Source organism: Rhineura floridana, chromosome 2, assembly GCF_030035675.1.
Source record: "Rhineura floridana isolate rRhiFlo1 chromosome 2, rRhiFlo1.hap2, whole genome shotgun sequence".
NCBI classification, from domain to species: domain Eukaryota; kingdom Metazoa; phylum Chordata; class Lepidosauria; order Squamata; family Rhineuridae; genus Rhineura; species Rhineura floridana.
Window position 1 is genome coordinate 236,994,731 of NC_084481.1, and position 16,129 is coordinate 237,010,859.

Consider the following 16,129-nt stretch of genomic DNA (forward strand, 5'->3'; position numbering starts at 1 on the left):
TGACATGCACCGTGTTAATGGCCACCTCTGTCCCCCAACATGCTCACTGTTGCTGCTGTCTGCACTTCCCATTGAGGACTGACCTGCACAACCAGCAGAGCTGGAAGGTGAAAAGTTTAATGTCTGCAGAAGACCTGCCAAGCTGAGATACCCACCTGCTTTGACTCTTTCCTTCTCCACGATCACACAGATCCTGTCAAACGTACTCTTCAGCTGTTGCACCCTCTGGACTGCTTTGCTCCTGTGTGCAGCATTCAGCAGCTCTGCTGGGCATTTCCTCTCCACCGCCAGCCGGTTGCTCACAACGTAATCGCAGCCACCCAGAGAGCAAACCTGAACCTTGACTCTGTGAACAGCTTTCAGGGTGGAAATGACGTCTGGCCCAGAGGAGATCTCGCGGCTGTCCACCAGAATACAGAGAGGCAGTGTTTGGTTCTTCAGGTCTCCAAGGGGCAGCCCAGCGGAAGACGAGGAACAGAGCACATCAAGGTGTCCTGAAGAGCTTCCTGGCTGAAAACATCACAACAGAGGATCCCTCATTAAGCTGAGAGCAAACACACTGAGGGGAGTCCGAGGGCTGACCTTTCATTTTACACATTCATGCTGTGTTGTCAATGCGTCCAGTGCCTTCCAAATAAGTGACCAAGGTCACAGTCCCTGCCTCCAAAGAGCTTATGATCTGAGGGCCCCTCCAGACATCCTTTTTATTGTGTATTCATGGTGATTTGTGCTCATGATGGTATCAGGGCGGTTACACACAGTCCTGTCTTCAACACTGCTTATGCCTGCAAAAGTCTTGGGGCAGATGTACTGTTTTGTTTCCAATCAGTGCATGTCCTGTAACTTCCTGCTGAAATCCTGTACCTTCCTATACTACAAACGTTCCAGCTTTCTGCTTGTCCTGCTTTTGTTGCATTCTAGGGCAAGAGTGCTCCTCCAGACAGCAACAAAGCAATAACACTGAGAAGCACAGTAGGGTAACTAGTAAAGCAGGATGATATGTGGATGGTTTAGTATAAATCCACCACTAATGCCCTCCTGTTGCGTCAATGACATGCTGCAGAATATACTGTCAAAGAAACACTGAGTCTGGAGGAGCCTGAAATTGGCAGTGGGGAAAACAGGGAGGGAAGGAATTATGTGGGCAAAAGTTGTTACACAGACTTGGGATCTGAAACAAGGGAGAGAGATGGCACCAAGGCTCATTGCAAAGGGATTCTGGGGAGATTTGGCTTTCGCCATACGAAGGTTTAGGTCCTTCTTGGGGCTGGTAGTTTGGCCCGGCAGTCCAAATATTAAACAGAAAATGGAAGGATCTGACAAGTGATACAAAACCTAAACCCCACTTTTATTTAGAAGTGTTCCTAGTCCTCATAACAGAACACACACAGAGGAACTCACCTGTAAATTATTCCAAGGGCGGGGGAGAGGCCTTTGTGGTGTGTGCAGGGTGGCGATTTACATCATTTCTAATATTTCATTATCCTCAAACCTCTCCAGCCCTCCTTTAGTCATGTACTGCTAACTCCAGGCCCTCAGTAAAACGCACATCCCATTAAGCTCTCTTTGGAATTCTCTGCCTATTGACATCAGGCAGGGCCTTCACTGTATTCTTTTCAACGCCTGCTTAACACATTTTTGTTTAGGCAAGCCTATCCAGATGCATATATGCTGATGTATTTTTTGTCTATTGCTATTTTGTTTTAAAAATGTTTTAATTACTTGTTTTTTAATGTTTTATCAATAATTTTAATGTCTTTTGTAAACAGCTTAGAGGGTTTTTTTTACATCAAGCAGTAAATAAATAAATAAATCTCAAACACAGTTCCTTGATTTGCACACAGAAGGTCTTTTGTGCAACCCCCTGTATCTCTACTTAAAAAGCTATTAGGCAGCAGGGCTGGAAAATCCTCTGCCCACAGCCATGGAGAGCCACTGTGTTTATTTAACAAAATTTATAAGCTGCTTGAAAGTAAAGACCTCTAAGTGGTTTACAAAAAACATTAAAATATAAATAAAACAAAACAAGTATTTAAAATAAATAAAATGGTTACTAGCTAAAAAGCAAAACACATCAACATCTATGTGTCTGGAAAGGCTTACCTAAACAAAAGTTTTAAGCAGGGGCTGAAAGGAATACAGTGGAGGCGCATGACTAATGTCAACAGGCAGGGAGTTCCAAAGTGCAAATGCTGCCACACTAAAAGAATGATTTCTTACAAGTGCAGAACAAGTATTAGGTGGCACCTCTAACAGTTCCACAGACCAAAGTGCTTGAGTGGGCACATATTGGGTGGTCTCGTAAGTAAACTGGTCTCAAGCTGTTGAGGATTTTATATATGAATAGTTATATGCGAATAGAGTCTGCACTAATTGCAGTTTCCGAGTCAAGTGCAAGGGAAGCCCCACATAGAGCGTGTTGCAGTAATCCAGTCTTGAAGTCACCAGTGCTGAACTACTGTGGCCAAGCTCTCCGGACCCAGGAATGGTTGCAGTTGTCTCACGAGATGCAGCTGATAAAAGGCACTTCTAGCCACTGAGACAACCTGGGCCTCCAGTGACAGAGCTGAATCCACAAGCACCCCCAGACTGCGTACCTGCTCCTTTGGGGGAGTTCAACCCTGTCCTGGGCAGGCAATTTATCAATTTATCGGACATGGGAGCCAGTCACCCACAGTGCCTCCATCTTGCTAGGATTTAAGCTCGGCTTATTTTCCTTCATTCATCCCACCTCTGTGTACAGGCACCGGTCCAGGGGCTGCACAGCCTCTCCTGATTCAGATGTTATGGAGAAGGAGAGCCAAGAGTCATCAGCATACTGATGGGACCTTGCCCCCAAATGCCTAATGAAGGGGCTTCATAGAGATATTAAATAGCTTTGGGGATAAAATGGTGCCCTGCAGCACCCCACAGCACAACAGCCAGGGGTCTGAAAAACAGTCACTCAACACTACTCTCTGGACTCGGTCCTGTAGATAGGACTGGAACCACCATTAACACTGTGCCCGCAATTCCCATTCCACGGAGCCAGTGCAGGAGGAGACACCATGGTCAATGGTATCAAAAGTGACATAGAGATCAAGAAGCAGGAGGAAGGTTGCCCTCCCCGTCCCCCTCTCTGTAAAGCTCATCCTCCATCTGGGCGACCAAGGCCAACTCAGTCCCATGGCAAGGCCAGAACCCAGATTGGAACAGATCTGGATAATCCGTGTCATCCAAGAATGCCTGTAGCTGCCCCACCACTACCCTGTCCACCCCCTTTCCCAAAAAGAAGGTATTTGTGACTTGTCCATAGTTATTCCAATCCAAGGGATTGGAAGAGCCAGTTTCTTTCAGAGTGGCCTCACCACCCCCTCATGCAGTGAAGAGTTACCTACACTCTGATGTACCTACCAACCAGTCAACCCCCCTCCTCTAGATTTAATAAGCCAGGAGGGACAAGAGTCAAGAGGGCAGGTGTTCAGGTCCGTAGCTGCCAGCACCTTGTCCACATCGTCCGACTGCATAAGCTGAACCTGATCCCACAACACATCGCTGACTCCAGGTAAGAGGTGGTGGACCAAGTGCCCAGCCCAGTGTAACATTTTTATATTGGAGGAGGCAGCCACCCAGGGAGGGTGTGGAGTCTTTTGCTGAAGGTTCTCAAGGAAAGCATTGCTGACAGATGCTTGCTTGTTCAACGTAAGGTATCCTGCCTGCTGGGAAGAGCTCTGACAAGATCACTTCCAGGGTTCCCCTCCAACTTTTTGGGTCCATCTATTCTAACGCAAGCCACAGATAAACCATCAAAAGAAGCAACAGTTTGAACACAGCCCATACCTTTACCGTAGCCTGGAGGTCCCCACCCAGCGGCTCAAGTTTGCCTTGAGAGCGGAAGGCCAGCTCTTCTGACAAGCAAGATTTTAGTTCCAGTAGCACTTGAGCCCTGCTCTCTTGGGGCAGATGGATCTGAGTCTTTGAAGCAGATGTGCTCTGGTGCAGACCATCGTCCAAAGCCAGCGATGGGACTGAATGAGAGCTTTTGGCAGCTTCAGCAATGGGTGGCATTTCCGTTCTGACCACTCCTTCATCTTCACTAGAGGTGTTGAGAATCCGAACCCGGGAACGTTTCTTTAGCACTGACGGAGCTCCCCCTCCCAGCTCGGTCCGCAACTCTTTCAATTTCCTCCTACGGCGGGTGCAGTATTGCTTCCTCCCACTCCCAAAACTGTCTTCTAACAGGTTGAAATTGACACAAACTTCCTCCTCTTCGCTAGAGCAGCTTTTGAGGTCACCCTCCTCTTCCCCAACACAGAAACTGTCTGCTAAGTAGCTTTCATCCTGCTCTGGAACCTGGAAAGAAACAGAAGCCGCTGAGGCCAACCCAAGCCATTATTTGCTTGTTATCAAGGCACAATACCAGAATAAACTGCTACGTACAGAGCCCAACACAGACTGCAACCTTGCTTCGGGCTCTCTTTTCACCACTCGAAGGTGGGACAGTTTGCAATGAAAAAACAGTGCTATATGCTACATGGCATCACTGAACACCAAAGTCAGGATCATTCAGTCCATGGCGTTCCCGATCTCTATGTAGGGATGTGGAAGTTGGACAGTGAAAAAAGTGGATAGGAGAAAAAACAACTCCTTTGAAATGTGGTGTTGGAGGAGAGCTTTGCTCATACCATGGACTGCGAAAAAGACCAATAATTGGGTGTTAGAACACATTAAACTATCACTAGAAGCTAAAATGATGAAACTGAGGTTATCATACTTTAGACATATAATGAGAAGGCAAGGCACGATCCACTAGAAAACATAATAATGCTGGGAAAAACAGAAGGGAGTAGAAAAAGAGGAAGGCCAAACAAGAGATGGATTGATTCCATAAAGGAAGCCATAGACCTGAACTTACAAGATCTGAACAGGGTGGTTCACAACAGATGCTCGTGGAGGTCGCTGATTCATAGCGTCGCCATAAGTCGTAATCGACTTGAAGGCACATAACAACAATGCTATATGGCAGGAGTTTATTGTATACACCAAGGACACAGGAGTGGAAAAAACTTTGCCACTTGCATCTCTACAAATATGATCCTTGTGATTTTGTTTATCTTAATCATACTCTTCGCCATCTGTACAGGCAAACTGGAGCACCACATGATTCTCCTGGACTGTCTTTATGTTACAATAATTTACAGTGGGGGGAAAAAAGGAAAAGAGAATAGTGCTGGTGACGGGTTGTAGGCGGTGGTGGGGAAGTGCGTTGCTTGTTGTTTTGTGTAACATATTTTAAAACAATTAAAAAGAGGGGCAAAAAAGAAGAAAGTGTATGTCTGCCACTTTGTTCTTGGGGTATGTGTGGCATACTGCAGAGCGCCAGAAAACAAATGCCTTGATCTGCATTACTCTATGAGCTAGTTTGTTGATTTCAGACATTTCTATCCTGCTTTTCTGTTTAAAAAAAATCTGGGGTGAAGTGTCGTCTGTATTCTGATGCCACCAAGCTCTGTTTCTCCTTAAGAGATGATACAGGTTTTCCCATTTTTTCCAAACCTCTTCCACCCTGGGGACCCCTCCCCCCCACACACAATTTTCTCTGCCTTCCCATCTCTACCAGTGCCTGGACTCAGTGATGGGCTGAAGAAGGGCCAAAAAACTGAAGCTAAACCTCAGTGGCTGAGGTTCTGTCTGGAGAGTTTCTGAGTTTAGGGAGACGTCCAACCCTTTCTGGATGGAGTTGCACTCTCCTGAGGGATCAGACTGAAGCCCTCCGTTCGGGGCTGCTACTTGATCCAGCTTTGTCACTGGACTCCCAAGCATATTCAGTGGCATGGAGCTCCTTTTACCCAGAGGCAGGTTTATCAATTGTGGCCTCACCTAGACAGTGGTCGGCTACCCATAGTTATCCATGCTCTGGAAACCTTGCAGTTAGACTCGTGCAATGTTCGAGATGTGAAGGTCTTCCCATCTCTATGAAATGTATGTAGGGCTGCCCTTGAAGCTGGAAGCTGCCGTTAGTTTGTGACTGTGAGACTTTTAATACTGGCAAGATTTGTTCCAAGCAAGCTGTCCCAGTTTGTTTCTGAGCCCAACTCAAGGAGGTGCTACTGAGCCAGGAGCCTAAAAGAATGCCTAGTTCCCTATCAATCTACCAAGATGTTGAAATCATCTGCTGAAGCTTTTCTTCAGACTTGAGGTGGGTGGCTATGAGGGAGGGGGGGTCTCCTCACGCAAGCAGAGGGGGGAATCCCAATTTTGGAGTGCGCTCCCCATGGAATTCTGTCTGGCACCCACTTTTAGCACCAGGTCTTTCAGATATGTCAGTTTTGTTTTTCTTGGCTTAAACAATCATGCTCCCTTTTAGGTCTTGCGTCTTACAATAGTTCCAGTTTGTGATATTTGTATTTTAGAATGCGTTTGCATTTTCTTTTATGTAAATAACCCTTGGACTTTTTATTGAAGAGTGGCATAAACAAAAATTATAAACGAGCCCTAACATTGTGAACATTGCAGTTTCTACCCTGCTAATAAGCCATCCCAGTTTGATGACGTCCTTTGAAACAACACATCATCATCCTCTTTTTATACCAACCTACAGAATAAAAATAAATATTAAACCCATCTCTCTCTCTCTCTCTCTATATATATATATATATAAACAAGACCTAAAGAGAGTGTACGTGCGTGTGTGTGTGTATGCCTATCCATCCCACTTAAAAAGATGAGCACAAAAACCATAACTAATTACTCTCCAAATTAAAGACCAAAGACCTGAGTAAATTATTGTTATGGAACGGGAACTTCAAGAAGTCCCCTGTGATAAGGCTATTACAAACAAACCAACAAGCAGAGAGCTTCCCCACAGCATTTGTGGATGAAGACCAGCCCAGATGTTGCTTTGGGAACAGCATTCTACAATGTCACACTACTCATTTGCCATCTTACCTGAGAGAAAACAGTCACAAAGTTCCTTTCTTTATGCACCATCTTATACCTGTTGCCAACAGCTGGGCTACGCACAGATTTCAGGTAAATTGCCTGCATCTCAGAATCTGAGCAGAGGAGGAAGAAAGGCAGGCAGGCAGTCACACAGACAGACGAGGGCCTGAAGCCGCAATCAATGTCCTTGTTTGGAACTTGTCTCTACATGGTGGCTGGCTGCGTAAAGGCTGCAGTGTGGATGTGGAACCCATTACAATTCCCACCACACAGACTCCACACCACCACCAGGAAACTTGCTACACGCTGGTGCCGGGGGAACGTGTTACGACAGCTGCCACACCTACAGGCTGTTAAGTGGCCTCCTTGCACCCCTCCCACCGTGCTGCTTTCTGACTTAATTCAAGGACTTAATTCAAAGCGCTGGTTATTCAAGCCCTGTCTCAGTTTGTGCCTTTCTTCTACAGGAGCTCCCTTGCCCCTCAGATCATCTGGCTGTGCCTCTCTATTTGGGAAGGGGACTTTCTATGGCATAAGCTTTGTACTCTACTTTGATAGCCTACTACTCTGTACTGGAACTGTTTTATTGTATTTTATGATGTATTTTATGATGATGTAATGTATTGTTGTTAAATTGTAGGTTGCCTAGAGTGGCCATTGGCCAGATAGGCGACCCACACATTAAATTATTATTATTATTATTATTATTATTATTATTATTATTATTACTCTGATTTCTGCCACTTGTTTAAAACTAACAGGAGTCCTGGATGCCTTAAACACCAACACATTTATCATAGCATAGGATTTTGAGGACTGAAGCCCACTTCACCACCACGCAAAGCAGTTAAAGCAGTTGCATGTACCATGGCTTTCTTTTTTATGCTGTCTTATGCCGCTGCTTCTACAATTTCCACTGGGAGCAAATGGCTTCTAAGTACTGTAAATAATCCAGCAGCAAGCTCCAGACGTATCCTTTGCAAGACCCTTGTCTTCAGGGACCCGAAGGCTTGCATGGTGGTCACTGCAGTGGAAAGCACAGACTATCCTACTGAAACTGGTTTTTTATCATTCGCTTTGCATGCTACCTTTTTTTTAAAAAAAAAATTGACAAACAAGGGGGAACTAGTGATTTTTCCCATGAAAGAACTTGTGTCCTTCCTTTCCTCCCACAACACACACATAAAAGCCTGTAGGGAATTTCTCAGAGAACTTTTAACCCAAGGACTGCAGGATTATTGTGTACAAAGAATAAGTTGCAGATATTAGATAGCTGCTGTGAAACTCATTTTCTAAACAATTCGTGATTATTATCGTTCATTCATTTATTACATTTATACCCCACTTTTCTTTTCATGAAACCCAATCTTCCTGATGAGGTACGCCTGGCGCCAACATTATTATCTTTTCGGCGCCAGGTCAAAACTCTCCTCTTCTCCCAGGCATTCTAGTATGTGTTAAAATGGTTTTTTAACTTTTTTAAGAATTTTAAAATTTTAAAGTTGTTTTAAATTGTCTAAATATGTGGTTTATTGTATTTGATGTATGACTGTTGTGAACCGCCCACAGAGCTTTGGCTATGGGGCAGTATATAAATTTAATAAAATAAATAAATAAATAAATAAAAATAAATAAATAAGGCAGCTTACATATGGTTCCCGGGCAGTCTCCCATCCAGGCACCGACCAGACCTGACCCTGCTTAGCTTCAGCTAAGGGTGCTGGCCTCATGTGCCTTCAGACCATAGCCTGGGACCAATTCACCTCATGTTTTGTCCTGCCTCCAAACATTTTGTTTCTTCCAGATGAAAAGCCTGTTAATAAACTGGAGCCAGACATTCAGAACACAGGAAAACGTCTCTATCCAATGTCACTTACAAACTTTGGAGTGCCATCCAAGCCACTGACAAGGTTTGGTGTAATATCGGGAACATCTTTAGGCCCAGCCCCTGAGCTGTCGGGCAAGCTCTGGAGCACCAGCATGTAGCCCTTGGGCCCCCACGTCATATCCCCCACGTAGTACTTGGGGAATATTGCTCAACACCTTGGACTCTCCATTGTGGAGTCCCTCAGGGGTCGGTTTTGTCCCCCATGCTTTTTAACATCTACATGCAGCCTCTGGGTGCCGTCATCAGGTGTTTTGGGTGCGTTGCCACCAGTACGCTGATGACACGCAACTCTATTTCTCCTTTTCATCTTCTACAGGTGAGTCTGTGGATGTGCTGAATCACTGCCTGACCGCGATAATGGACTGGATGAGAACTAATAAACTGAGACTCAATCCAGACAAGACTGAGACACTGTTGGTGAATGCCTTCCCTGCCCAGATGGTGGATGTTTACCCTGTTCTAGATGGGGTTACACTCCCCTTGAAGGAACAGGTTCGTAGTCTTGGGGTTCTTTTCGATCCTTCCTTGTCTCTTGAGGCGCAAGTGGCCACGGTGGCAAGGAATGCATTCTACCACCTTCGGTTGGTAGCCCAGCTACGCCCCTATCTGGACAGAGATGACCTCGCCTCAGTCGTTCATGCTCTGGTAACTTCTAGGTTGGATTACTGTAATGCGCTCTACGTAGGACTGCCCTTGAAGACAGTTTGGAAGCTTCAGCTAGTGCAAAACGCAGCAGCCAGACTGCTGACGAGGACCAGCCGGTCAGCGCATATAACACCTGTTCTGGCCCATTTGCACTGGCTACCCATTTGCTTCCGAGCCAGATTCAAGGTGCTGGTTTTGACCTATAAAGCCTTACACGGCGTGGGACCGCAGTATCTTGTGGAACGCCTCTCCTGCTATGAACCGACCCGGTCACTTCGCTCAGCATCTAAGGCCCTCCTCCGGGTACCAACCCATCAGGAAGCCTGGAGGACAGTTACTCGATCTAGGGCCTTTTCTGTAGTGGCCCCCGAACAGTGGAACAGCCTCCCCGAAGAAATACGCCTGGCGCCAACGCTTCTATCTTTTCGGCACCAGGTTAAGACCTGGCTATGCTCCCAGGCATTTTAAGCGTTTAATGTTATAATTTTAAATCTCTTTGTTTCAGTTTATTTATTGTGATATTTTGTATTTCTGTATTTTAATCTTTTGTACACCGCCCAGAGAGCTACTCGCTATGGGCGGTTCAGAAATGAAACAAACAAACAAATAAATAAATATCCAGGGCTTGGGTGTAGGGCTGCCCCTCTGACAGCATGCCCCACAGAGAAAGAGAGGCAGACGTGCCCATCCGCTGTCATGGAGGTAGAGGTAGGAGCCATGTGCCAACTAGCTCCCTTCCCCGGAAGACACAAAGCAACTAGTCTACCATCCTGAGACTAGGATATCACCTGTCAAAGAGAACACTCTCCCCTTAGAAATGAGGCAGGCACCAATGATTTTTGGTGTTTGCTGAAGAATTGTTTTGTTTACCCAAGCATTCTTGATATCGGTCATGTATAGTACCGGTAACTATGGAAAGTCTGAAATGCTTTTATGCTTTTATTTTTTTGTACATTACTTTGCATTTTTAAATATCAAGCAGTTTATATCAAGTATTTTATTTTAAAATACTTAAATAAAATGTTCTGCTGGCCAAAGATCTTTTGCTTTGTAGCCATTTCCATAATGCTTACAGTAACAGATCACTGGCAACATGTTACCCCTCTGCTGGAAGAGCTGCACTGGTGGCCAATTTGCTAGTGGGCCAGGATCAAGGTACTTTTGTTAACTCACAAAGCCCTAAACAACTTGGCCCCAAATTACCTTAAGGACCACCTAACTCTCCACGTTTCATCTCAGTCACTGAAATCTTCTGATGGGGCTCTTTTGATGGTTCCCCATATGGCCCCTGAGGTTCAGTTGGCCCCAGCAGGGACTGAGCCTTAAGGGTGGTGGGCCCTGCCCTGTGGAACTCCCTACCACTAGAGGTCTGGCAGGAACCATCCTTTCTGGAAAACCAAACTTTTTAGACAGGTCTTTCAACATGATTTTTTTAATTTCAAACAATGCAGTATTTGTCAATGCTTTTATTATTGTTTTTAATGATGTTTTTATTGGTTTTTAATTTTATAATGTTTTTGTATGTTGCAAGTCACCTTGATGTACTTTTATGAAGGTGCGGCTTATAAATACTTTAATAAAAATAAATGAATGAACAAATAAATGGCCATTTCTACCTCTAATGCACTCTGCATTCTTCCTCAGCTGCCATCTAGCAGCAGTCCCTATACTCAGCTGCAGCAGAGGAAGAGAGGGGAGAGCAGGGCCCACTCCGCTAGCCCAGTGAGAGACCAGCTCTGCTTGGCTGCTCCTCTTCCTCAACCCTTCCCATCCCGGCAGGCTGTTACAATGACTTTGCAACTTCAAGCGCTAGTGCCCAAGCTTGCTTTTTTCCTCCTCCCTCCCCAACCCCCTTTTCCTTTTGTGTGCTGTCTTTAGACTACAAGCCTGTGGGCAGGGATTGTCTTGTTTGGTAACAAACTTTTGAAAGATGGTCTGAGAGCCTTTTCGGTGGAGCAATGGGGTAGAAATTCTTCAAATAAATACAGAACCATATCAAAACAATCCTTGTCTAAGTGCTAAACTAGAAAGTTACATTAATTGCGTGTCTGCAATTTGTGTGGCTTATACATTTTAAAATTTATATAACAGTTGGGGGGGCAGGACATAATGAGGGTGGAGTGGAGACTAACTAACCAACCTCCCTCCACCCCTGTGGTCCTGCTGAAAATCACTCTCCCCCCCGAAGGAAACTATTACTGACATAAAAGTCAGCTTCCTTCCTGAGGCCAACAGCACCTTCCAGGAAGTGGGAGAAATTCATCGCAAGAACCTACAAAGAGCCTGCTGGGCCATCCAGTCCAGCATCCTGTTCTCACAGTGGCCAACCAGATGCCCCCCTGGAAAAGGGAATGCAACAGCACCCCTCTTCATTCTGGTGACGTTCCCAGCAAGTGGTATTCAGAGGCATTCTTTTCCTCTGGCTGTGGAGGCAGAACATCAGGAGTGCAGCATGGAGAAGAGGGTTAAGTTCCCCACCCTGGTGAGGGAGTCTTGATCCTGATCTGCTGCCTCCTGTTGCTGCTACAGTAGGGCCCTGCTTTTCGGTGACCCACTTTTTGGCGTTCTGCTCATACGGAGGCTTTCAATTAGAGTAAGGCTCCACTCATATGCCGCTTGTTCCGCTTTTACGGCATTTTTCAGGTGTCGGGCGCCATTCTATTGAATGAGTTCTGCTTTTTGGCGGGGCTCTGCAACGTAACCCACCATATGAGTGGGGCCCTCCTGTATTTAACTTTTTAAAAACCTGACATGTTAATTGCAATAATGGCCCAAGAAAGCTACTCATAGGACCAGATGCCTATGGAAAAGGACAAACAAATGACCCATGAAAGTACCAGGTAGCAGAAAAAAGGATATTGGTTTTTCTTCACTTACCATTTAGATCTTGTGTCTCATCATTGAGAAACTGAATGAGGGAAGAGCTAAGTTCATTTTCTGAGCCAACGCTCTCATCGGATGAAACCTCCATGGCTTCTCCTTCAGAAAGCTCTGCCTCTTCCTCGATGAAATGCTTGGCTGCATTCTGCATAAAGAAAGAGCAACAGAGTTCCTGCCAACCAGCATTTGACTCCACGGACCTTGCCAGATGGCTGCAGATTGGCCAAGAAACAAGTTCACTGGAATTGGGGTTCTTTTGGGAATTGGCCAATAGCACGTCACACACAGGGAGGACATGATCCATGGAGCTTCCTTGGTCACCCACCAGCCATGCAGATCAAATGCTCTCTGGCCGTAGCCCCATAGAAGCAACAAAGCACCCCACTGCCTTGGGTCAAAGGCTCTAACCAGTGAAACTATAATTTACATTCACACCAAAAAGAGGACTAAGTAGGATTGTGCCTGTATGAGATCCGGGCACGCTGGAGCAATCTACTGGAGTCGATCTGTCGTGGTGGTGGGGTTGGTGGCGCACCACATTCGTGTTGTGACTTGGTTACTGGGAGTCATTGCAGGGAAAGGTGTTGTATAAACGCCCTCTGCCTATCAGTCGGGAGAGAATACCCGTTAGTTCCGTGGAAGGGACTGGATTTATTGGCCTTGTTGAGGGGCAGAGAGTTTGATCATTATTGGCTGACCGCAATTATGACTGGGGAATTTGATTATTATTGGCTGTTGTATGTAAGAGACTTGAGGAAAGGCTATGAAAGTAAACGAAAGAAAAGTTGGGTAAAAGTGTAGTGGTTGTTTATGTGGGTTGATGGAGGTGAGCGCTTGTCAGAGCGGTTGTGTGGGGAGCCTGATGTATGTCTAATAAGTGATTTTATATGCATAATTTGTCTTTTATAATTTTATAATGATTATAGTTACATTTATGTATATTGTGCTGTATTGTATATCTGTGTACTTGGGTTTTCTGTTTTCTTCAACTGTTGAGATTGTGTTTGGTGTATACTTATGAACCTGTGTTTTTTTTAATGTAAATTGCTTCAAGATCTATTGATAGCAAGCAGTTTACAGAGGACTTAAATAGGTTAAATGCATTTTATGCTCGACAACTAATTTATTGTTTCTCTTCACTTTTGCAATCATTTGCTCTTTGCAGAAGGTTGCATTCAACTCCCTCCGCCCCGATTGGCCCTTCTCGAGCACCAGTGCTGTAAGATCCAGTGGAGCTCTTCTGTCTGGGGGAAACGGCTGCCCAGCTCAACCCTAATAGGCTATTAGGGCAGTGAAGGAGGAGCTTACTCCAGAGAACTTTCAGGTGCAATCAGTGACTGGACCGTGCCTCAGGAATGCCCTCCTCCCCGTCCTCTCGTTTTGAGAAAATGTTTAATGATAGCTTCTTCCTTCCTGAATGACAAAATATACAGTGGGTCAGACTTTTTCTCCAGACTTCTATGACTTTTGTACCCATATTGCAGTTTCCTGAATGGGGGAAGGGCTGCAGCTCAGTGGCGGAGCACCGGTCCCAAGTTCAGTCCACAGTGGCATCTCCAGGCAGAGCTAGAAAAGTGTCCCTGCCTGGAACCCTAGAGAGCCGCTGCCAGTCAGTGCAGGCAACACTGAGCTAGTGAACCCAGCGGTCTGACTCAATATAAAGTAGCTTCCTACGTTCATTCCAGTTTTCGAATGGCTCTTCAGGGGGGCTCTCAAGCAGAGAGAGGCCTTCCCTTCCCCCTGGCAGCAGGCCCTTTTTAAAACTGGAGAGAGGAAGCTGCCTCACACTGAGTCAGACCATTGGTCCATCTAGCTCAAAACTGTCTGCACTGATTGGCAGCTGCTCTCCAGGGTTTTAGATGGGATTGTCTCCGAGCCCTCTCTGGAGATGCCATTGGGGATTGAACTTGGGACCTTCAGCACGCAAGGCAGGAGCTCTCTGCCACACGCAAGGGGAGCTGAACTATGGCCCTGCTCCAAACTTTAAATCTGGCATTAAAAAAGAGGCCCTGTTCCCAAGTATATCCTGTATCTCCTTGCTACGTAAGATTCCAGGGGGGTGAATCTGTGTTACCTTGTCAATTAGAAGCAAGATATCCTGAGTAACACACACACACACTCTCACCAGAAACAAATGAGCGCCTTCGCTTGCAACATACGCACCACCATCAGAGCAACGTCCCCCCTTTTCTGCCTCTTCATGCCTTGAACTGGCTTCTTGTTCCGGCTCTTCATGCCACTCAAGACTTGGCCTGTGCTTTCGTCACTAGACAAATCTGGCTGGAATGAAACACAGATATTGGCAAATAATGACATCAGAGACAGCTTCTTCCTAACTTCCAAGAAACTGACCTCTCCGGTTTTGAGTGCTGGAAGAGGAAATCAGAGGGCTTTGAACACATGCCACTGTGAAAGGCCTAAAATTAACAGGAAGTTCTGCCTTCGCCAGAAGTAAATGCAAACGATGCTGCTGGTGCCTCAGCTTCTGCTGTTGTTGTGTCACACTGAGCTCGTCATGCAGCCTCCTGTGCCCCGAGGTGTCATTTTAAACCTGCTCGATCTCCAACCTTCCTAAGAGGTGAAGAACCGGCTGCACGACAGCCCACTTTTCCCAACAACCCTTCGCATGTGCCAATTCCCTTTGGCGTTAGCCGTTGTTTAGTGTTACACTGTCACTGACAATAAAGGTCCTGCTTACCAAAACTTGCAGGCCCTGACCTCAAACCTTGGATATTATAGGGAGTCTGGTTAATATTCTTTATGGCTAATGAGGGTGCGGAAATGAGCCTTAAAGGTTAAGGGCTGCTGGAGGAAGGGTGGAGGGAACTGTGTGCGAGAGAGGAGGGTGCATCTCAGTGCCTATTCGCGTTTCTTAGCCACGGCTACAGAGCTTTCTTAGCTCCCTGGAGCTAAAGATGCACATGTGCTAGAAAGCCTGTGGAAACACGGAAACTCTGGAGGGCCACTGCTATGCAGTGCAGACAGCACTGAGCTAGCTGGGCCCGTGGCAGTCTATTTCCTCTGTTGTAAGATATTGTTTTAATCGAGTCAGTGTTACGTCAGATATCTATCCAAAGAACAAAGGCATAGCTTTACCTCATCTTAATGTGAACTGCTTTGAGCACAGATGTATCGGTGGAACAAGGGGTATACAAACAAGTCGACTATGACTACCTTATCTACTTCTGTTAGATATTAACAAATTAATATGCACCTGCACTATGGCAGGTCAGAGCCATTGGGTGTCTGAATAACTATTTCCCAGCAACAAAGAAGGGTATTTAAGCCAAGCTGAGCAAAATGTGTTTTATGCACTCTTTCCAACATTGGTTGGGGTTATCTACTTACTGCAATAGGTGGACGCCTCCGTTTCTTGACGGCATGAACTGGTGATTCCAAGTCACAGCTGCTGTTAATCTTGGAAAAAAGGAAGATGATAAAATATATTTAGAGATCCCACAGGGAGGAGTTTTGTTTGGACTCTGGTGGTTTTTAATCTTAACCAAACAACTCACATTTGGCGATGTCAAAATGTTTACTTTCTTCTTGTTTTTCCTGACAAAAACAATTTCTTCTTCACTTTCACTGCTGGTGCCAACTATGAAAGAGTAAGGAGGTGGCAGTAACAAGAAAATGTGTTTTTCACCATACAACATAAGTCAGACAACAAAGCACTTTTTTCATTCTTTTTTTTTTAATCAGGCAATTCTTTATTGGCTTGAGAGGTTGCAATTGTTCACCTGCAACCCCCTCCAGCTGAGCAGGGCTTCGTCTGGACAACTTAAACACTATTTC

General features: G+C 45.6%; 1 protein-coding gene across 2 annotated transcripts in view; it reads right to left on the bottom strand.

Moving 5' to 3' along the window:
* The window catches only part of FANCM (FA complementation group M), a 70,636-nt gene that overhangs the window by 3,019 nt on the left and 51,488 nt on the right, over positions 1-16,129 (bottom strand). Inside the window, exons 15-21 of one of the 2 annotated variants that reach the window (XM_061612645.1) lie at positions 15,850-15,932; positions 15,683-15,751; positions 14,498-14,614; positions 12,332-12,479; positions 6,928-7,034; positions 3,820-4,332; positions 156-510 (exon numbers count right to left, since the gene is read on the bottom strand). In XM_061612645.1, coding sequence (XP_061468629.1) covers positions 156-510; positions 3,820-4,332; positions 6,928-7,034; positions 12,332-12,479; positions 14,498-14,614; positions 15,683-15,751; positions 15,850-15,932 — 1,392 coding nt within the window. The remainder of the gene's footprint in view (positions 1-155; positions 511-3,819; positions 4,333-6,927; positions 7,035-12,331; positions 12,480-14,497; positions 14,615-15,682; positions 15,752-15,849; positions 15,933-16,129) is intronic. The other variant, XM_061612646.1, reaches the window with a different exon arrangement.